The following is a 23,252-nucleotide window of genomic DNA, read 5'->3' as shown; positions in this document are numbered from 1 at the left end:
AAGTAGCACACAGTAGAACTGGAACACTCAACAGATGATGGAGATTCTTTTAATCTGAGAGAGAGGTGACAAAGGCATTTTGGGAGGCTTGTGCAAATAAAGATAACAGGCAACTTTAGCATTGTTGCAAGAGGCAAGTAACCAGTCTAGCTTTGTGTGTACTTAATCCTGCATGTACTGCCTATTATGATGTAAATTTAAGTCTGTTCGTCTGTTCAATATGTAAGTGCCATGGTGATTCTCCAGCTGCAAACCCACTGGTCTGAATTTCTAGGCCTTTCTTAAGGGAGGGGGAATTCCTTCAAAGCATTTCTTAGAATGTGTTTTAATAGTCTAAACATGAGGAACTTGGTCATAATTTTCATGCAGAACTCTGCAAAGAGCACTTTAAACAATTCTGCTAATGTTTTGGAGGCACAAAGGATCTTGGTACTTGCTAGTATTCAGCTGTTCCCCTCATAAAAAATGAATGATCATGGGTAAAGGGCATGGATTTATGAATTCTGTGTCTGGTGCCTTGGTAACCACTAAACAAGCGAAGTGATTATTCATTCTGTTATCAGGAAGATGGAAACTTGTATGTAATCCCTTTATCCAGATGCAGGGGAGGAGCTGTGACGAAGCTGTCAAAGAAACTGTACAACCCTGGAAGCAAACAAACACAAAGAAAGTTTTGAGTCGTGTCCCCACCTAGTTTCTGTATTTTCTTTAGTCTCAAAAAATCAGGTGTGGGATTTTGTTTGCATGCATCCAAACAGCAAAACAAAACCCCCAGTAATACATAGTTATGAAAATTCTGATTATCGGGATATGAAGCTTTGCATATAATGCTTTCAAACTGCAAAATTATATCATGTATACGTAGGGCTGGTTGCCCAATGTTATTCCATTAAATGGTTTTAAGGTTTATTTTTAAATGATGCTTTATAGCTTTGTTGTTCTTGGCCTGAAACATTTCTTATCAGATGTCTGCTCTATGATTGTCCTCTCCCAGCCCTGCATACACACACCCACAGCTTCATCAAAATGGTTAAGCTATTAATGATACGGTAAAGGAAAATGTGTAGGACTTAACAATGTTGAGAAAATCTGTCGGTACCATGTGGGAGGGGCACAATATAAAACAAATGTCTGTCTTTACACATTCTTCTTAATGCAAGTAGATTTTCCTGTTTATTTTTCCCTTAAGTGAAGAACTGTTTATTCTTACGTTGCCAGCAGAGTTGTGTTAGTTTGGCTGCTCAAAACTGAAAGTGCTGCTGCTTTAGATTGCTGATGCTATCGTTGCCATCTGACATGCTGGGGACTGGCGACTCTCTAGGATGCAGCTGCAGATGGATATAAGATGCTGATCCTCATCTCTTCCAGTCTCTGTTTGGTGTCAAACAGATTTTAGATGCTGCTTAGACTCTTGATTTAGTAAACAATCTCAAAAGTTTTGTTGGTTTTCATACAATGTCATTACTGAACAACAAAACAAAACCAAACATATTCTAAAGTCAATGTAGTAAACATTCTCAAATTTACCTGTATTCTGATATCAGAGAATGGTTTGGGTTGGAAGGGACCTTAAAGCCCATCTAGTTCCAACCGCCATGCCATGGGCAGGGACACCGCCAACTAGTCCAGGTTGTGCAAAGCCCCATCCCGCCTGGTCTTGAAATGTTGTATCTAGCATAGCTAGTGTGAGAGAGATAATTTTGCTGAACTTTCTATACCTGATTTGTCCCTAGCACCGGCCTTTCACAAACAATGTGCAAAGCTAAGCAGTAACAGCGATGTTTCCAAGATTGTGTCTTTCTGACTTTCTATTCAGAAATAACCTCTAATTTTAGGTTCCTAGTTTGCAAATATTTGAAATTAGGTAAGAATATTTTTTCCCTTCTTTTTAAAAAGTCATGATGTGGATGTCTTCATCTAAGCTAGTTGTTTAAATTCTTTGTAATCAAGAAGAGAAATTAGTACTTCTGGAGACTGAGGCATTTCATGTGAATGCTTCACTTTCTCTGGGTGGAAGTGAGGCAGGGTGAGCGGACAGGTGGATACATCTGACCTTGTGGACATTTATTTACATGCAGAAGGAAATGATTCCTACTGTTTGCATTAATATTTTTCTTACTAAGTGTATTGATGAGTAAGAGGAGTCTTTATCTGCAAGATAAACAGATGTTTTCTGAGCTCAGTTTAAGGTTCTTGCCTAAAATGTTTTAATTTCTGTTTCTTCCGAGAACTTTCTAAAGTTAAACTTGTGAATTTTTATATTTCTTGCAGCAGGGAGTTTGGACAGTGAGGGGTGATTCCGTGGTTGCAAGAAGTTTAAAGGAAACTGAGAGCTGACAGTGCTCTGGAAGAATGCAGAAAAGTGGCATAGTATGTTGGTGAATGAAGATAAGCCAGGATGACTTATTCTGTCACATGCTTCTACCTCTCCTTATGCAAATCCAATCCGTTGGCTCTAGCTGTACCTTTCCATTAAAGCCAGTGGAAATTAGACATCTCTAGCATCTCTATCAATTATAAACTGATCATTGATCTTCCCAAAACATGAAGGTTGACAGTTTGGCCCCCAAACAATTGGGAACTAGTGTTCTTAGGTACTTAGGTTTTGGTTTCACTGTAGTTGGCTGTCTCTCCTACCCCTATGTTACTGTATTTTTGTTTGGATTTTTTTTATTCTAGTACTGATTTTAAAAATAACCTTTGATTTTTATTTTTTTTTGTACCCATAAGGAGCTCTACCATGTACCAAATGGCATGTCTCCAGGGAAGCTGTCCCATGGGATGGTGTATGGCGTCGTGCACCGAACTGACAACAACCATAAGAGAGAGATGGTGGTTTACGGCTGGTCAGCTGATCAGCTGAAAGAGGAGATGAATTACATTAAAGAAGTGAGTTATGCTTTCAGCTTCAAAATTTGTCAGATATCCTTTCCATATATTTATGTAGAGCTGTCAGTGTATGTGGGATGACTGAGGTCTAGGCCAACACTGAATTTGAGTTGGGAACATACTCGGAAGCTAAAAGCTTGCCTTGTTAGTATTCAAGTTGGAAAAAAGCACGCTGTATACCTGGGAACTGTGCAGTCCAGACCCAAGGCCTCTGTGCCAAGTGATACTTGTTAATGCTTGCTGTCTGCACGACAGCTGGGCAAGCAAAATTCCAAACAGATCTTGGCGTTCCTGTCCTGAAGCCTTTGTAATTTCAAATGTGATATGGAAGAAACTATGCAAGCTAACACCTGAAAGGATGATATCTCTCCTTTCTTCCTCTGCTTCCCAGGTCCCCAAACCCCCCAGTTTTCAAAAGGCTCCTAAATTAGGTGACATAGTAAAAATCACCTGGGTATATTTTGGGGCAGGCTTAAAATAGTCAGCCTAATAAGAATGACTTTGTACTACTTTCTCTGTCCATGCTCATTTATCATAATTTGCAGAAGCTCTCCTGGAAGAAAAAAAAAAACCCACAACATTTCTGTGCTTGAAACTCAGCATCTCTTTGCCTGTCAGTCCTTGGCTCTCAGACTTTGGCAATAATGCCCTAATTAACCCAGGGCGACTAATTTGACCTTCTCCTTCCATCCACCTTCACCACCCAGGAAGCTATTGGTCAATGGTTATCGTGTTACACTGATTCAAGTGCAAACTGAGTTGATGTAACAGGGAGGGACGCTGAGTCGAGCCAGCAGTGTAAGAGACTGTAATTACGTGTGCTGTTCACATCTGTCTGGTCTCTGGCTATCAGCACTTGCTTTATTACTCACCCTTTGTTAGCTCGCAGCATTCCCTGCTCTGCCCTTCCTGCACCCCGTTGGGGTATGTCAGTACAGGGTGCAGGGGAGGGACATGAGCTGCTGGTGTCCCACCTGGGTAGTTTGCCCGGCTGGAGAGGTGTCGGGATGGGCGAGTTGGCACCCGGCGGGTCCAGCTCTCCCAGCTTCTTGCTTTCTGGTGCCTGGGACAGATTGCCTGGACCGGGAGCATCTCACTGCCCTTCAGTGACCACAGCCAGCTTGTGCATGGGGGGCCTGCATGTCTTGTACGTGCATTCAGGGTACTGATCCTTTCAGGAAAAAGTGGGAGAGACATGGGAAGAGACGTACTTACTGGCCCTTGCTCTCCCATCTTCTGCAGGCTGTGTTCAGCTGTGCTAGTTTGTGAACTTTGCTCTGCCAGATAAGTTTGTCTTTAAAAGCAGAGTGCTCAGTTTAACAAGAGTCCTCACCTTGTGTCACGTACATGCTGACTTAAATAGACCAAAAATGACAGGCCACGTCAGAACTGCTGACAGTTCCTCTGTATCCCAGTCAAATTTGCACTTTCCAAGAGGGAATGTGTGTGCGTGTGGGTAGGGACAGGGTGAGGTCTGCTTTCCTGAGCTGCACCGCAGGAGACAGCTTTCTTCCATGTTTCTCATCCTAAAGGGAGTACATAGTTTGGGGTAGGCTTGTGCCTACCCCGTGCATAGATGTGGGGCCAGTGTCCCTCTTTCTGGGAGGGAGCGGGAGCGCAGCAGAGCCACTAGAAACATCCCCTCTGGTATAAGGCCCTACAAATGTTTTCCACCCGCTCCTTCCCCAAGCTGTGCAGAGAGGAGGCGAGCTTGCTGCCCCAGATTATCTGCTGTCAGGCTGTGCCTGATAGAGGTGAAGGGGGGGGAAGGAGTTTGAATTACATAGATGGAATGTAGACTGTAGGCAAACATTTAACTAGTGTTTACAATGTGTGATCTTGAGAAGATTGGGTCTGTGCATGATTGCAACCATGTACCAAATGGCATGTCTCCAGGGAAGCTGTCCCATGGGATGGTGTATGGCGTTGTGCACCGAACTGACAACAACCATAAGAGAGAGATGGTGGTTTACGGCTGGTCAGCTGATCAGCTGAAAGAGGAGATGAATTACATTAAAGAAGTGAGTTATGCTTTCAGCTTCAAAATTTGTCAGATATCCTTTCCATATATTTATGTAGAGCTGTCAGTGTATGTGGGATGACTGAGGTCTAGGCCAACACTGAATTTGAGTTGGGAACATACTCGGAAGCTAAAAGCTTGCCTTGTTAGTATTCAAGTTGGAAAAAAGCACGCTGTATACCTGGGAACTGTGCAGTCCAGACCCAAGGCCTCTGTGCCAAGTGATACTTGTTAATGCTTGCTGTCTGCACGACAGCTGGGCAAGCAAAATTCCAAACAGATCTTGGCGTTCCTGTCCTGAAGCCTTTGTAATTTCAAATGTGATATGGAAGAAACTATGCAAGCTAACACCTGAAAGGATGATATCTCTCCTTTCTTCCTCTGCTTCCCAGGTCCCCAAACCCCCCAGTTTTCAAAAGGCTCCTAAATTAGGTGACATAGTAAAAATCACCTGGGTATATTTTGGGGCAGGCTTAAAATAGTCAGCCTAATAAGAATGACTTTGTACTACTTTCTCTGTCCATGCTCATTTATCATAATTTGCAGAAGCTCTCCTGGAAAAAAAAAAAAAACCCACAACATTTCTGTGCTTGAAACTCAGCATCTCTTTGCCTGTCAGTCCTTGGCTCTCAGACTTTGGCAATAATGCCCTAATTAACCCAGGGCGACTAATTTGACCTTCTCCTTCCATCCACCTTCACCACCCAGGAAGCTATTGGTCAATGGTTATCGTGTTACACTGATTCAAGTGCAAACTGAGTTGATGTAACAGGGAGGGACGCTGAGTCGAGCCAGCAGTGTAAGAGACTGTAATTACGTGTGCTGTTCACATCTGTCTGGTCTCTGGCTATCAGCACTTGCTTTATTACTCACCCTTTGTTAGCTCGCAGCATTCCCTGCTCTGCCCTTCCTGCACCCCGTTGGGGTATGTCAGTACAGGGTGCAGGGGAGGGACATGAGCTGCTGGTGTCCCACCTGGGTAGTTTGTCTGCCCGGTTGGAGAGGTGTCGGGATGGGCGAGTTGGCACCCGGCGGGTCCAGCTCTCCCAGCTTCTTGCTTTCTGGTGCCTGGGACAGATTGCCTGGACCGGGAGCATCTCACTGCCCTTCAGTGACCACAGCCAGCTTGTGCATGGGGGGCCTGCATGTCTTGTACGTGCATTCAGGGTACTGATCCTTTCAGGAAAAAGTGGGAGAGACATGGGAAGAGACGTACTTACTGGCCCTTGCTCTCCCATCTTCTGCAGGCTGTGTTCAGCTGTGCTAGTTTGTGAACTTTGCTCTGCCAGATAAGTTTGTCTTTAAAAGCAGAGTGCTCAGTTTAACAAGAGTCCTCACCTTGTGTCACGTACATGCTGACTTAAATAGACCAAAAATGACAGGCCACGTCAGAACTGCTGACAGTTCCTCTGTATCCCAGTCAAATTTGCACTTTCCAAGAGGGAATGTGTGTGCGTGTGGGTAGGGACAGGGTGAGGTCTGCTTTCCTGAGCTGCACCGCAGGAGACAGCTTTCTTCCATGTTTCTCATCCTAAAGGGAGTACATAGTTTGGGGTAGGCTTGTGCCTACCCCGTGCATAGATGTGGGGCCAGTGTCCCTCTTTCTGGGAGGGAGCGGGAGCGCAGCAGAGCCACTAGAAACATCCCCTCTGGTATAAGGCCCTACAAATGTTTTCCACCCGCTCCTTCCCCAAGCTGTGCAGAGAGGAGGCGAGCTTGCTGCCCCAGATTATCTGCTGTCAGGCTGTGCCTGATAGAGGTGAAGGGGGGGGAAGGAGTTTGAATTACATAGATGGAATGTAGACTGTAGGCAAACATTTAACTAGTGTTTACAATGTGTGATCTTGAGAAGATTGGGTCTGTGCATGATTGCAATGGCATGTAAACCCAAACTGGCTTCCAGCAAGCTCTTTGTTTCTTTTGGGGTTGTTGGTGGGGTTTTTGTTTGTTGCTTTTTTATAGAAAAGGCAAGGTATAATTTACATCCGTAGTTCTTAAATAAAATCGAGTTCTCTGTTCTTCACATTTGAAATTGCATTGGTAAATTGTTTAGCTAGATATGAGCCTAGAAGTCCAAATTTAAAGGGATTATCTTCAAGACATACTCAGGAAAAACTGATTAACCACTTCAAAAAGTATGAAGGTGTATTAAATCATGTGTGGATGCGTCTTTTTCAGAAAGAAAACATTATATGGTCAAATTAATTTAAATTCCTTTAGTAATTAGGTTAGAATGAGTTATGGATAATTTAATTGAAATTAATTTACAGGTGTCTAAGTGTGTACAGAGACATTTAGAATTACTCAGATGTTTAATCATATCGTCTCAATGTAGAGAAGTCTTGTAACTCAAGTTTTTGTCTTGTTCTTAAGAATAAATTGCTGTTGATGAAAAATGTATATTACTAATGGAAATTACTGAAAGTAGCAATGAAGGACATAGAAAAAAAATCGTATTCTGGTATAAACAGTATCATCAGTAAGTTTGATAAAGGCATTTGATTTTTTTTCTGACACCAGGTAAGAGCAACTCTGGAAAAAGTTAGAAAGAAAATGTATGGTGAATATGATGAAATGAAACGAAAAATACAGCAGCTTACGAATGAACTGAAAGTAAGTATATGTTCATTTGTAGGGAAAGCATATGAGAATAACTGTCCCAGTGTTATCTAGAAACTTTTTTTGGCTTCAGCAGAACAGAAATAATTTTCAAACCACTCCAGTTCATTGTTTTATGTGACATCTATACTTTTATTTATTTATTTATTCGCTTATGTTTCCCTCCAGGAGAGTAAAGTAGGACAGGGATGCTTTTGCATATGAAATTACTAATTGGTGCCTCATTGGAAATAAAAGAATGATCTTTATAGCATTGTCTGTGTGTATTGGTAATTACTGGAGATGTCTGTACCAGTAAGATACCAGGTGACTTGAATAAATAACTTACATAATTAGGAGTAACATGCGACTTAGTTGCTGACATTTCAACAGATATTACTGTTTTACTCTGGTTTATTGTTTTAAATTGTTTTATTTATTGTTTAAACATCATAGTAAAAGAAGTAGCAATATTCTTTAGTGTGAAAGTGCTTGACAGGTCTAAAAATTCCTTACCTTTTAGTTCTTAATTGAACCTTTTGATGGTCATTCAATGACCTCTCCTTCTTCTGACAACGCTGCTTTAGCAATAAATGTTGCTGTAGTCTGTAGAAGCATCCTTCACATTGAACTGCTGACTTGTCTGGTCCAAAAAATCTCCCTGAAAACTTGCTGTGTATTTTATATTCAACATTGATTTTCACAGCCCTGGTTCAGATGAAGCTTTGGCAATTAAACATATTCTGACTTCAAGGGACTGGGACCCTGACTTGTGCCCTTCTGCCATCCTCATCTGGAGGCTGCCAGTTCCTTTTGTTGTTAAACTGGCACTTTTATTCTGTGGCGACTAGTCTCAAAAAAACCCCCAAAAACCAAAACCAACAAAAATCACCTTAACTTGAGACGAGGAGGGAGAGAAAACTGAATTTCTGTAAACTGTGTTGGCATCTTTAAGATTGTTTAACAAGGTGAGTCTCCCACCTAGTATGCATGAAGGCAAATGCTGATTCAGATGCAGCTTTGTCCTCTGTGCTGCTGATCCCTATTGAATAGCAACGGTTACAGCCTGCACTTCCAGATCTTCTGTCAGGCCAGTAGAAATCCTGCCTGAACCTGAACATCTCTCAATTAAGGGTTTCTGACCAGCTCTAACAGAATATCTAGTTCTGGAGCAAATTAGTGGTTTATGAAGTGCTCCTTCTGATATAAATGGCACATTATGAGATGCCCTCCCCCCGTTGTTAATACTTTGGAGTGCCTGAAAGAAAGCACCAGTACCTAATACATGCTTTTTTGTTTGTTTGGGTTTTGGTTTTACGTGACTGCCATCTTTCATGCTATTTGGGGATCCTGTTTAAAATCCTTTATATACTCCTTGCTTCAGCTTTGAATCACTGTGCTTTTTCCCCCCCATCAGTTTCCAGGACTACTTCTGGTTCATAAAGTTTGTTTGAAATTTTTACTTCCAGTATCCTGCCCTGGGCAGTAATGCTTCTTCACACAAGTTCTTATCTTGTAACTTTTTTAATCCATCCAAAGCATTTCTGCTTTTGTTTGCTTGTTTTCATGTGAGCACATGTTTATATAGGGTTAACACTAACTACTTGGCTTCTGTTCCCAATGCTGACCTAATCTGTGTGTGGCTTGATAACTAAACACTCATTGTTCTCCGTATCAGTCCCTAGTGTTCTTCTGTATTTATCAAGAAACAAATCTGGTCCGTCTAAGAATGTGAGCCGGCCTTCATTAGTAACATTTTTTTCTCTTTATTATTGGATGGTACATAATTATTTACAATGTTTGGATTTTGGTCTTTTCCTAAATGATGTGATTTTGTGCCTTTTTATTTCCCGCCAGTTCTTAAGTACATGTCTGTACATAATAGAAGATAATAAATTTTCACACAACAGAGTTCTCTGCTGGCATCTCCTACCTGTTTCATATTGTTTAATCCTTAAGTCGTCTTGATGTTGCTTTTCTTCACATGCTTTATTAGTCAGTTCCTTCTTAATTAAGGCTATTTTACAGTTCGCCCAAACCTTTCTAGATTTTCTCATTTCTTACATTCTTCTGCTTCTCACTCTGTGACTTCTTACTATCTGCCCACTCTGTATATGAACTTTCTGAATAGACATCTGCCAAATGTCCTCTTGTCCTGTCCAAAAGAACAGCTTTTACAGTGATTACAGACTAGCAATAAACATAGTACTTGTGCCTTATATCTGTTAGCATATTTGGATTCTCAGTTTTGTTTGCTTGTTTCTAAGGTGCAAGAATACGGTTTGAGGCCTGTATATTTTAAGCATCCTAGTACTGTGAAAATTAACCATGGGGTCTTTCTCTTCTGTAGCTCCCTTTGAAACTTTGAAAGCATAGGTAAACTTGATCATTATTCTACATAAAACCTTTTTTTTTTTTTTTTTTTTTTTTTCCTGCTCAGGTGACAAATGCTCATCAGGAATCCTTAGAGAATCATGTGCGAGTGCAGGCTGCAGCCTTAGATAGCTTTAGTGAAATGAACAGCTCCTTGACATCAGCATCAATAGACTTGCAGGTACATTTTAATAGCTGTTTGACAGCTGACATCTTCCTTTTCTGACATGGATTAAAAAGCATACATTAAACATGGATGGAAAACACAGATTCTTCACTAAACAAGGCCATAAAGTACTGTCTTGGGTTATCTAAGCTAATTTAGGAAACGAAGAAAAAAAATAAATTCTGACACCTATGTTTAAAAAAAAAAACTGTTAAAAATAGCATACAACAAAGAGATATTGATCAGCAGCAGACTAATGCCACTAGTCATGTCTCTACAAAATATCTAAGGTGAAAATGTGATCTGTATTGTGCAAAATGGTACATCTCCTGACTTATTTCTACCTTCACTGGTTAACAGAAATGGAAGTGGCATGATTGGATGCTAAACACTTGTGAGACTTTACATACCTGTGAAATATAGGGGGACAGAGAAGCTGGGAATGAATTTTCTGTTTTAAAGACTTCCAAATTCCCACATATCCAAGCTGAACAACTTAATATTCCTGCTTTCTTGTGTGTTACAGTGTTTCTCAGTCTAGTGCATTTAATATGTATAGCATGTCCCTTGGGGAGAAGAAAGGAAGATTGCTGGTAGTAGCATTCATACTGGAATCTATCCATGTTCCCTTATTTATTTTTTTTTTGGTGTGGGTATTTTTTTGGTTTTTTGTTAATATTGGTGCAGGACTTGATTTCAGTGAGCATGTTCCTCATGGAAATGCCTTCTAGCAAACTAAGTACAACAAAAGCCATAATTCTAAATGTTAAAAATTGCAAAACTGTTCACACTGCATTTATCTGTCTGTTCCATAATCTCTTGATTATATTAGTTTACCAAATTATTTGTGATTTTTAATATGTGAGTTGTCTTTTTCTTCCAGAAAACTCTAGTGGATGTTACATTGGAGAACACTGATATAAGGGAACAAATAAGGAATTTAAAACATACACATGAGCAATCTATGGAAAAGCTGAGAGAGAAGCAGAAGCAACTGGAAACAGCACAAATTGAAAATCAGTTACTGAAATTAAAGGTGCGGTATATAAACTCCCCTAAAAATGTTGCACAGTAAGGGCATTAGAGGTATGTTAAATGAATTCCTTGGCCTTATTTGTAAAGGATTCTTCATGCCTCCATCATTTGCTAGAGCTGACATATTCCTGTGAATCAGAACCATTTCAATGACAAAGGATCTCAGCTGGCAGCAGTCAGTCTTTCCATAACTTGGGATTCAGGGATGTTGGCAGGTGAACAATTCAAACCATTAAATAGTTATTAGTGTCCATTGCTGTTAGTAAAGAAATATTATGACTCTGCACAGTGCGATAGGAATTTCTTGATGTTGAATTTGTTTATTTGGTATTGCACAATTTTTAATAGGTAATCTGTTAAGTTTTATGAGCATATGGTCACCAGATACAGCAAGTGTCTTGGAAAGGGAATTAAGCTATTTCTTTCAGAGAAATGCAAGGGAATAAAATGCAAACTGGAAGGCTTTATGTGCCAGAAAGCTTGACTGTTTTCTTCCTTCATCTGCCAGATGCATTCCTTTAATTTAAACAAACAAAACCAACAACAACAAAACAACAAACCCTCTTCTGGAAACCTTTGTCTCTCTTTAAATTGCTCAAAGTAGACTAATTTAGATACAGTACTGGATTAGAATTTGTCACTGTGAAATAAGGGTGACTGCTGGTTTATTCATGCTTAATTTTGTCAGAGAAGATTTTTCATTTTGGGTCTCTACTAACTTGCATTCATGCTTAATGATGAATGCTTAAAAGAGAAAACAATAACATGTATTTCAATTTTAAATTCATGTTCCAGTTTCCTCTTATAGTGAAGCTTTACAGGTTGTAAAAATAGCTGTATTTTGTAGCTGCTATTGTGAGGAGGACATAAAAAGAGGGAAAAAACAATTTCGAAAGCAAAGCTGATGCAACTAAGATTTCAAAACAGAAATTTGGACTTTACTAAAATATTAAGGACGTGCACCAACAAGTCAGGGAAAGGTATGCCTGCTTTTAAGGACAGAGAACCACAATTAAAGTCCCAGTTCAACTGAATACTTAACGATTTGTTTTATCTTCAAGCATGTCAAGGTCTGCAGAATACATGCCCTGCTTTAATGAGTAAAAAGTTCAAATTTTGCCCTCAAAGTTGTAGTTTTATTACAAAGTTAGTGGATACAATACCTCATTGCTGTCTTTGAAAGTTAAACATAAAATCGTGTATCAAAGATGCCAAGACATGTGGGATTTAATTCCAGGGGTGAATGTAAGCGGATGGTGTGGAATCTGGGAGGTTAGCCATTGAAAAGCAGTAACTACCATGTGCCATGATTTATTTTCTGGGTAGGAGAGCACGCCCATGTAGCTTATTAAGTAGGTTCAGTTTATTCATACAATCATAACAATAACTGAGGTTTGGAGACATTGCTTAAGAGTACTAGAATAGATGCCCCGATGTGTCTACCTTTTAATGCTTGTTTTTACTCTCCTTTTTGCTCAAGCTGTAAGCAAAGGAATGGTGGAGAAGCAGTGCCAGAGATCATATTCCAGTTCAGTGTGTCTTAGGGATTCTGGGTTTTGATTGTTGGCTTTGTCTGAATGATACGATTCTTTCAGGCTTCTTGAGATGTGGAGGGTTTCATGTTGTACTGAAGCTTAAATTAACTCTGCTCTCTCTCACAAAGTGCAGGTTACTGTCTCTGCCCCAGTGTTGGTCTTGGTGAGGTGCCAAAGGGGCAACTGCAGCACAAGCAGAGTCCTTCAGGGCTCAGTCCCTTTTCAAAGGATGAAATACACGGTCGTTCTCCTGCAGGGTAGTAAAACAGCTTGTTCCCACCATGCAAGATAAACACAAGGGTTTATTAAATCTTTCAGTCCTTGAAATAAAAACAAAACCCAAACCCCGAACCCTTTATCATCAGAACCAGGTATTTTGTAGCCCTGTAAACTGTAGTGGTCAGCAGGGAGCGCTTTATTCTTCTTCCAAATGACAGGATATTCCTTCTCTTCCTTACCTTTTTTAGCACCCGCAGCATTTCACTATAACCTTGTCTGATTTATAGCAACTCTAGTGAGAGAAGTAAGTCCTGGACTAGCTATTCTACTTTGCTTTTATTGTGGTTTATGGAGTAGATGGTTTAACCTGTCAGTGTTTTATCTGATGTTTAATCACTGAAGGTGTGGTTCAGTCAGTGTTTTGAGCCAACAGAAGGGGGAAATCCTGTCTCTGAATTACAATTCCTGCCCTTTTCCCTGTAGCAGTAGTAAAGTTTCTGTTCCCGTAGTTTAAAATTAACCCTTCCACACCCCTGAGTATTTTAATTTTAAGTCTGATTGTTCCCTGATGTGTTTTACTCCAGGCTACCTCAGTTCTTGTGCCTACACAAAGAGCAGTATGTGAAAAAGCGAGAGAGAGGAGGGAGGATACAGCTGTGTTACCTAGTTAACAACACATATTAGGTCCTGCTTAAAGTAATCATTGCTTTGAGTGTTCATGGTCATTTAGAGATGGTCTAGACTCTAGACCCATTTCTAATCTATGCTCCTGAAAAATTGGGAGAGACAGTATCTTTTCATTGGGAAAGAAACTGAGGGAGGGTGTTAAGGAGGGGTCAGTAAAGAGGAAAATTGGGAGAGACAGTATCTTTTCATTGGGAAAGAAACTGAGGGACTTGGAGGCTGTTAAGGAGGGGTCAGTAAAGAGACATAGCCTGGGCTTGGATAAGTAATGACCACTTAAATTCAGACAACATGAAACTTGATGAAGTGGTAACTTCTGCAAGTTCGGATTACTTTTATATTGGCAGAATGTTGTGAAAGGTCCTGATGCAAATGAAAATCTGTCAAATTTATAACAGGGTGGAGCTGAAGTTCAAAGTGCTATTCTAACATCATGTGAACTCTTTCTCCTGCTGCCAACAGCGCTGTACTGACTGATGGGTCAACTTTCCCCTCTCATAGGTGGAATCGTCACAGGAAGCCAATGCTGAAGTCATGAGAGAGATGACAAGAAAACTGTATAGTCAGTATGAGGAAAAAATGCGAGAAGAGGAACAAAAACATAAAGCAGAGAAAGAAATCCTCCTAGTACGTACAGCCCGTCTGTAAGAGTGGTGCTTACCTTGGGTGTCGTTTCTTAGTCACCTAACTCTCTGGAGTTGGCATGTGTTCCTTCTCTCCTGTCTCTGTGCCTAGTCATGCCACAGTTACTAAGCTTCCCAAGCTTTTTTGGGCTGAGAAAAGAATGTGTTCAAACACAGTAATAGTAATGAAAATGTAAAGTACAAAATTTGAAATGGTGTACATTGGGTTTTTTAACTTCTGATTCCCTAAAAAAAGGGAAAAGATAATGTCCAGTTTTAGTGATAGTTTAAGAAGGGGAGGAGGAACAACTTCACTGAATGCTACTGGAGCAAGAACTCTTCCTGTCCCCTGGTTTCCCTCCACTCCCAAGTAAAACCTTTCTATGAGTCACTGCATTTTTCTAACTGATAAAGGTAGATAATGACTGAGATGGAAGGCAGATTCCTCAGTGTCTTTCTATTCATATTGTTTTATATGTGAGAAAAGTACAAAGCTGGACATGGCAAACTTCGGTGTTTGAAGTACTGTCTTCTGCAACAGCATTTTTTTAATTTATGCTGTTAATTCACGGCATCCTCAGAACGGAAATCAAATATCTAAGAAATGGGTAAAAGTTGTTTTTCAGATTTGTCATAATGATGCTTTACAAATAACCATGTACTTCAAGGAGTCCCAAATTTTTGCTCTCTACAGTTCAAATTTAGGGTTATAGCTCACCCAAACTTCTGGGCAGGGGTAGTGAAAAGCTTTGAGCTCTGTTAAAAAGCTATTAGCATGGCTCTATAGCCTAAAAAAAATAATTCCTCATTAATAAATTGGATGTTAATGTTACTGTAAATCCTCTTATTTGAAGGAGGAAACAAATCGGCTTCTGAAGGCTATTGAAGAGGCAAATAAGAAAATGCAGATTACAGAAACAAGCATACAGGAAAAAGACCAGAGAATCGGTGAGCTGGACCGGCTGATTGAACGCATGGGAGAGGTATGAGAGTTGATTGCTGCCTTTAAAGGAAATGCAGAAGTGCATGGAGGAAACTTTATTTTTTTTTTATTTCTTTTTGTCTGCTGCTCAGTGACAGACCATTGCTGTTTGCATCTTATTTTGTTACCGTATCCATTTAAGTAAATGGACCTGGACTACCACAGAAACACTGTCATTCAGTGCTGCTTTTGTCTCTCTAGTGGGCTTTACAATCAGAGGTGTCAAAGGTGACCCAAGGTGTCAAAATTTATTTAGTAAATTAACCATTATTTTAAAGGAAGAGTTTAAAAAGGCTATTCAGTCTTCCTTCAGTGAGGTCTCCTAAGCCTAATGAAATAGTAATCATAAATGATCCAAAGTCTCTTATGAATGCTGCTGGTAGGTCCATTAAAATGTGTGTTAGTTAGGAATAGAGCTTACTATTTAGCTGTTTATAGTCCTGAACAGAATTGTATCTCCAAATTTCTCCACATGTAGATGAAATGCTAAACTGAAAGTTTCAGACTGAAGTGTTTTGAGGGTTTTTTGTGGGTATGTAGCAGCCACTAATTTTTCTGTGCAGATACCTATCTTATTTAGATTATGGCTCAGAATATTTTGAGAGAAAAAGAAAAAAAACTAATCATGTTTTACTGCCTTTTAATCCAAAGTTTAGGTTCTTCCTTTCTGCTAGCATTAAAAAACTTTTAATTACTCTTTTCCCTGGTTAAATATTCCCTACCAAATTGTAATTGAGAGCAGTTTTTTTGACAATTTACTTTTAAAGCTCTGAAAGCAGAAATGCTTTGAGACATCTACTACTTATGACAATGGTAGCACTACTGGAAAAAAAAGTCCTCCTAGATCTTCATGAGCACTGTGCTGATGGACACCTGAAAATACACAGGAATATTTTGGGAAAGAAAACAGAGATTTATCTCAGCTTTGGATTAAGGGTGGTTTTGGAGGGATAGCATGGAAAATTTGACATTTATGTAGTTAAAGATTATGATGACTTATCTTTTTATTTAAAAAAATTCAGTTGCAAGCGCAACCTTACTTCTTCAAATAAGAAATTGAAAACTCTGACCTTATTTCCATGCAGAGCTAAGAATTTGATTTTATTATTATGCATTCTGTGTTCCTGGGCTATAGGAAATGCATGAATTTTGTTTAATCAGTTTCTATTTTAATTTCACAAATGATCTTTTGAATTGCAATGAAATATGCTTTCTGAAGCCTTTACATTTTGACACATGGAGAACTGATGGATAATTTTTCTTGTTTAGGAACGTCACCAGCTGCAAAAACAACTTGAACTACATGAAATACAAATATCTGGAGCAAAATCTGAAGACAACTCTGACAGCGAAAGGTGAGATATGTCTCGTCTGTGGTACTTCCAGTATTTCTAGGAAATTTTAGGGGTAAGTTTGCTTTTGAAGACACCTGAATTTTACTTTTTCTAACTTTAAAACAGCAGTCTGGAAGGGATTGTCCATCTGAATGTAAGCTTATTTACGTATAAAATATCAAGAGGATTAATTTTTGCCAACAAAACCCACTTTTCATTTCTTGAAAAATTGTTTGCAATCAGGCAGAGTACATTTTAGATGGAACAAGTGGTGACATATTTGTGGATTGCATTTTTCTTAAATCTGCATTTCCAAATTCAGCACAGTATGATCCCGACTATGAATGCTTTCATTACCTCCTTCTTGATGGCTCAACACAGTTTTAAAAGAAAAGACATTCTGTATCTTGTATTAAGCTGTAGGACATCCTCTTTGAAATGAAGAGAGCAAGAGTTTTGCTTGTAACTACCAGAGGTACTTTTTTGTATAAAAGAGGGAAAGTGGGGAATGTGTCTGAGGCTTAGAGGGGCAGGTCTACACATTAACATTTGCACATGAGCAAAAGGAAGGTGTGGAAGAAAACTGTCGTGTAGCATCACAGTGCAGAAATAAGCTATGAAGTTATTTGGGGAAAGTGAGGATGATGTTATTGGCAGTGGGACCTCTGTAAATAGTTGTTCTCTAAAGCATGAGGCTTAGAAGAAAGATCTAGTAGTGTGGTGGTACCTGGATGTGCTGTTTCTGCCCACAGGCAGCATCAACATCCATTACTGCTTCTTTGAGGCTGACAGAGCACCATGACCAGGCAAAAGGAAGCTTGAAGCAAAAGCAGAGGCAAAGTTTCAAGAGAAATCTATCTGGCACTGAAATAGCATAACTGAAAATTACATCTGCCACTCAAAGGTTTATATGACACTACTTGAGTGGGTAAAGATGAATTACAAGTAGAGACTGAATAATTATAGTTGATTATTACTTGTATTTCTGTGGCACCCAGAAATTTGGTTTTAAGGTTTTGGCATCCTGCTGTCCTGTAGGAAGCATAAAAGGAAGTCCCTACTGAGAGCATCTCATTGCCTAGTTGTATTGATCTGTGACCAGGTTATCCAGTTTCAGGGTAATAATGGCTTTTCACAGCAGCCTGTTAAAATAATAATTTAAAGTGAACAGATGTCAACATAAAATATGGAGATGAAAAATGATTGCTTTCTTCCTTTACCTCTGGATAACAGATGCTTTCCTCACTTCAGTGAAGCCTGCCCTGACCGCTCAGCGTGAAAAGTCATGCTGCAGTAGAAAGGGTAAAGGCAATGTTCAGACAGGAACATGTGCAGTCCGAGCAAGTACACAGTGGCAATCTATGCAGTGCAAGCAAGCAGTCTGTGTTCAGAGGCTGCAGTCTGTTCTTAAGTTCTCTTTACCTGTCTGTACCTGACCGGACACTTGAGTTCCACCTGAGGAAGAACCTTAGTTCCATCGCTCTCAGTACTTAAAATTCTGAATCTTTCAGTGCGAGACCAAATCTGTGTCACAATTGCAATCAAAATCTTAATTGTAGTTTTGCGAGACCTTAATATGCAGGATTGAAAAACCTGCAGCAATGCCTTGATTTTTTTGAGTCCTCGTCAAAGTTCTGTACTTCACTGTTAATAGGGTGTCTTTCTGGGGGGAAACAGCTTACAATTCAGTCATTCATTGGTATCATGTCATACAGTTTGCCATCTGCTGCTTTGCCTGGTGGTTCTATTTGCAGCTCAACAGTTTCTTCTGCTGTGTGCAGACCAATATGAAAAAAGCCTTTTTGTTTTTGATTCTCCTTCTCCACTTCCCAAATTCTCAAATTCTGTCTGGGAGTACAGAAGTTTATTTTGTAAGGAAGCAGTTGCTTTTTTTGAAGAATTTCAAGAACTGTACATGCAGGTGAAAGTGGAGGGCTCCCACGGCTAATGTACCATTCTGGCAAGCTGTCAAACCAACTTGTGGCAGGAGTTCTGTGGGTGTTCCATTTCTGTGTTAAACAGATTTAAGAAATGCAGAGTCTGTCTGAACTTAAAACATCCACAACAATTCCTGCTGACTGTTGAATATTACTCCAGTTAGCATTCTGCTACTGTTGGCAACTATGCCAAATCCTTGACTCAAGGCTTCCCTGTCGTAGGAGAGCTTTTCTTTTCAAGGACACCAGCAGATGTGCTTCCTGGCTTATATTTAGTATATATTTCTAAAGGTTTGCAGGTGGTAATAAGTCAGGATAAATGTGCCTTTCTGATGATAAAGATCTAGGTGTCTGCCTTTCACTTCAAGGCAAAACAGAGATGAGCTTTGTCACATTGTTTAATTGTCAGCACTTGAGGCTCTGAGTAAGCATGCCAGCATGCCAGACAAAGGTGAGTTAACTTGGGTGGAGACAGACACTTTGACTAGAAGACTGCCATTACAATGTCCTTTGGACAAACTGACATCTGTCAGTAGAATTTGACTTGCCCTACCTCTTGACCTAGTCTGATTCATTTGTGGGGTTTGTGATTGTCAGGACTGTTGTTTTGCTCACGCTGCGTAGTTCCCTACTGACATGTTTCATTCTTCCATGTTTTGCTAGGTCACAGCATTTGGAGGAGGTAGCAGCTAGCCTAAGAGAGCGAATCAAACATCTGGATGATATGGTCCACTGCCAACAGAAGAAAGTCAAGCACATGGTTGAGGAGGTGAGATCTAGTAAAACAATTCTGAGCATTTTGGGAACACAGCTTCTTATATTACATAATGTGAAGACACAACGGAAGAAATGAGTTAAGCATGTGGAGCTAGTGAAGCAGAAGACTAGGTGAAAGCAGTTTAATACAGTGGCTGTGGGTTATACACAGTGATGTGTAGGCTGACACTAGTTCTGGAACTCTTCATGGTAGTCCTGGAAATACAACATACAACTTGCAACTTAGTTTGAAGCATTCAGAGGGTAACTGCAGAAGCAATGCAGCCTAGTCATTAAGGGTCTTCTTCCTGTACAGAAGTGGAAGCCAAAAAGTGCCCTTTTTTTTTTTAATGTGGTTCCTCACAGAACTAGGCAGGCAAACACAGTTTTTCACTACACTTTTTTTTTTTTCTTTTACCCTGGTCTTGGGGACATCATCTTAGCTGATATAATTTCCTGTAAAATTGTAAGTGGCTTTCTGCTGGAAAGCTGCTTTAAGTTACAGGCTACCTATGTGCCAAGAAACTGTTTAGCAGTCAGAAGGCTGTGATTGCAAACATTTCTATGTCTCCAAGTGGATGAAAGAATGATGTGGGAGATAGGTAAATTAAGTTTAAATTGGAGCTTTACAAAGCAGACGGACAGCTCTATTACACTGAGCCTTGCTACTGCAGAGAGGGTAGGCATTCATGAAATATCTTTTATTTGTATTTGGACATCACAAATTCACAAAATCAAATGTTTGGAAACTGTTCTAACCCAAGGCATTCTTTCTGCATTCACAATGTGCTATTATAGGATTTCTGATGACACATGGAGTTTTTCCATTTTTATGAAGGTGGTAATTTTTTTTAAATATCTATATATATATACACATATCTATAACCCCCCCTATATTTATAAATATGCTAACCACCTAGATCTGTTTTGTTTTATACCATTCTGATGTAGTCCTGCTGTATGATCAGATGTGTGGTACCAAGTGTCTCTTACACAGATGCAAGGGGATGCAAAAGTTATCAATCTCTTTGCATTAAAGTTGTGTCATATTTTTAGTATAGGAGACTGGTATGAAGTCTTGAGGTTTTGTTCCTAGTTCAGCTTGCCATTTTCACTGTTTTTAAGCATTATATAAACTGAGCTAATAATCTTCATACCATGGTATTCTATTAAGGAAAACTACTAAAATCTAATAATCCGATCCATCTAATTAATGGATTATGGGAACAACTATTAAATTTGGTTTGTATCTCTGTAAGCCAACCATCATATTATGAGCTTTTTTGTTCTAACCAGAAGTTCTAAAGGACGGTCACTTTGTGATACATGTGGCAACCCAGGTGATTCTAGTAATATATAAGAAGACGATAACCTAAATTTTGCCCTTTATTACTAAATATATTTTAAACTGCTGATAAAACTTGACCTCTAGTGGGCTGCATTGGTATAACAAATACTTTCAGTTCCATGGGGTGTTCTAGCAAAACCATGTGTAAAGTTTGGGCAAATGATTATTATTTTATAAGTTTTACGTTTAATGGGTGAGTTTAGCTTGCTGATTGCTTATAATGTATCTCTGCTGGTGCCTTCATTTACACAGAAAGCCCTTCTAGGTATTTTGGTTATTCCATTTAACAAGTAGAATCTCAGGTGACCAACTTGCGACTTAGCTGTCAAATACGTCGAGTTTTAAATGATGTCTCACTATCTGCTTTTCAAAATCAATTAAATCTCTGTACGAATCCTGCCATATAGCCATAGGAAATATATTTTTGCTCTCTCCCTTAATCCTTGTGTGTTTTAGTTTGAAAACTACATGAATGCCTGTAGCTACATCTGTATTTTCACTAGTGAGCTAACTAAAGACTGTAACAGAGGTTTGATCAGGTCAGATGGTACCAAATAGATTAGGCACATGTGGTTTTTTTAAATTTTATTCTATTCTTGATTTGTGTTTGTACTGTGTGTGAAGAAATATCTGTGATATAGATGCCATGAACTATTTTAAACTGGACTCTTTTAATTAAAGGCCTAAAAGTAGCAGCTTTAGTAGTACAGAGAAGAGTAGCTATCCACCGTGGGGCAAAATAAAAAGCATTGCAGATGTGCATACCCTGAGCTATCCACACATGTGGTATTTTTCACAATTTTGTGCTCTTCTCTATGTAAATATTAGAAAAGTATTTTTAGTCTCACTTTAAGCAACACTTAGTAACTATGCCATAGAAACTGAGACATCAACAACAAAAGCACTTCTTAAAAAGTAAACTGTTGAAAAGGAACTCTATCTGAAGGGTCTGTTCTGGAGCTAAGTTAAAACCAGAGTGAGCAGCAGCACTAAACATACTTTCTACAGAAAACATGGAAGATTTTCTAATTGTGCTACTATTTAAGCCTCAGAAAATTTATTTGTCAGAGTATATTTGAACGCACGTGCGCTTTACATGAAATTTAACTGAACGCAGAATGTAATGGCTAGGAATATCTAGAAACTTGTAATGAAAACCTGCCATGTTACTCATTATTGCAATACTCTCATGGCTGGTATTTGTAAAATAACATTCCATCTTAGGGCTTATGAGGGTATTATAATGATCAATAACTTGCATTTAAATAATGTAATTGAGAAAGAATGATGAAAGCAGATAGAAAGCCTGCTTTCTGAAGCACTTAGATTCTCTGTTGCATGAGAACAGACTGAGAACAGGCTCACCTGGGAAACTCAGAAGTGTAAAAAAAGTATATAGTCAAAATTATCTGCAGTGCTTTTGTTAGAAGCTGAAACAAAGCTGCTACTGTATGAACTAGGTGAGACTGATGGCTAAGCCTCTGCTTGCTTGACTACAGGATGAGCTTTATTTAGGATTAATCTTGGTATTTTTGGACACAAATCGGAAGTATAAATGAGGATTTTATTCTTTCAGTGTAAACCACAACTGGTTTATGCTGTTACCTCCAATTTAGACAAAGTGCAGCTACAGAAATGAACACCATTTCAAAGGGATGCTGAACAAACAAGATATGCTGCTTCAGACTCATATGGAGAAACATTAAAATGGAACGAGTGCTGAGATGAATCTGCTGGCTGAAAAATCACAAAATAGATGGCTCTTCAAGCCTTTTTAGGGAAAGATGATGGATAGTTTACAAATGACAGATGCAGGGCATTCTGTAACAGAACAGCAAGCAGTCAGGAGAAGATGAAAGAGAAGCTTTATAGTGGAGTTTTGTGATGCAGTAGGCAACCCTAACAACGCCAGTGCTGTTTGGATGGCATTTAAAAATGTGTTATGGTCAGGCCTAATCTAGGCACACATGAAAGGGGATGCTGGCAGAGAAACAGCAAAGGTAGAGAGCTATGGAAGAAAAGAGTATTAAAGCCTTCCTTTTCACAGGACCCAGCTTGTTGGTACCGAGTGCGGTAGGTGTGTGATCTGTGGAATTGAGCCCAGGCAGAGAAGGACAATCACAGTTCAGTGTGCTTATACTCATTAGCAAAGAAATCATTTGCTTCTAATTTTTTTCTCTGAAAATAAATCCTTCCATCTCAGTCATTAATAGAACAAGTTGACCCATTCAGACTGGCCATAAATTAAATAGGAGCATGGAAAATAACTTTCAGCAGAAAATGAACGGAAGAAATAAAATGGAAGTTTTCTGGAATCGGTGATCTTCAACACCTTTGTGTCTTACATCCAGCGCACACCCATTTTTCAGCCTCGTAGGGATTCTCTGCTGTGAGAGCCAAGATTGCAGCCCATTAGAGCACCAGCTGAGCAGAAAGTTATCCTGCATAGTCGGAAAGCCTCATGTTCTTGTTAGAGATTGCAGATGATTTAAGGCTGACAGATTTTGCCCTGTGATTAACTTGTTTGTTAAATAAATCTGTTAGTTCCCTGCTTAGTGCAGCACATTTTACTTGAAGTGCTGGCAGTTGAAAGTGCAGGACCTGCATTTGGCAGGTGTGTAGAAACCCAGCCCTTTTCTCGTATTTTCTCTATTTGTACATACCAGGCTTTCAAAACAAGAGTGAGAAGAGACAGATGGCCAGAGTGGGTCATCCAGAGCTCAATGTTGAAATCAATGAACATTAATAATGGT

The 23,252-nt window shown here is 39.4% G+C and overlaps 1 protein-coding gene across 4 annotated transcripts in view; it reads left to right on the top strand.

The window, feature by feature from the left end:
- The window catches only part of MYZAP (myocardial zonula adherens protein), a 52,245-nt gene that overhangs the window by 13,941 nt on the left and 15,052 nt on the right, over positions 1 to 23,252 (top strand). For 2 of the 4 annotated variants that reach the window (XM_014944532.1, XM_014944533.1), the window contains 8 exons: positions 2,731 to 2,889; positions 7,430 to 7,522; positions 9,948 to 10,061; positions 10,930 to 11,082; positions 14,021 to 14,146; positions 14,997 to 15,125; positions 16,394 to 16,479; positions 19,059 to 19,164. In XM_014944532.1, coding sequence (XP_014800018.1) covers positions 2,731 to 2,889; positions 7,430 to 7,522; positions 9,948 to 10,061; positions 10,930 to 11,082; positions 14,021 to 14,146; positions 14,997 to 15,125; positions 16,394 to 16,479; positions 19,059 to 19,164 — 966 coding nt within the window. Of the gene's footprint in view, positions 1 to 2,730; positions 2,890 to 4,765; positions 4,911 to 7,429; positions 7,523 to 9,947; positions 10,062 to 10,929; positions 11,083 to 14,020; positions 14,147 to 14,996; positions 15,126 to 16,393; positions 16,480 to 19,058; positions 19,165 to 23,252 lie in introns of those variants that run through there. The other 2 variants (XM_014944534.1, XM_014944535.1) reach the window with 2 other exon arrangements.

This window comes from Calidris pugnax, unplaced genomic scaffold, assembly GCF_001431845.1.
Source record: "Calidris pugnax isolate Ruff unplaced genomic scaffold, ASM143184v1 scaffold70, whole genome shotgun sequence".
NCBI lineage: Eukaryota > Metazoa > Chordata > Aves > Charadriiformes > Scolopacidae > Calidris > Calidris pugnax.
Note: the sequence above shows the minus strand (reverse complement) of the source record. Positions and strands in the feature narration are given on the sequence as shown.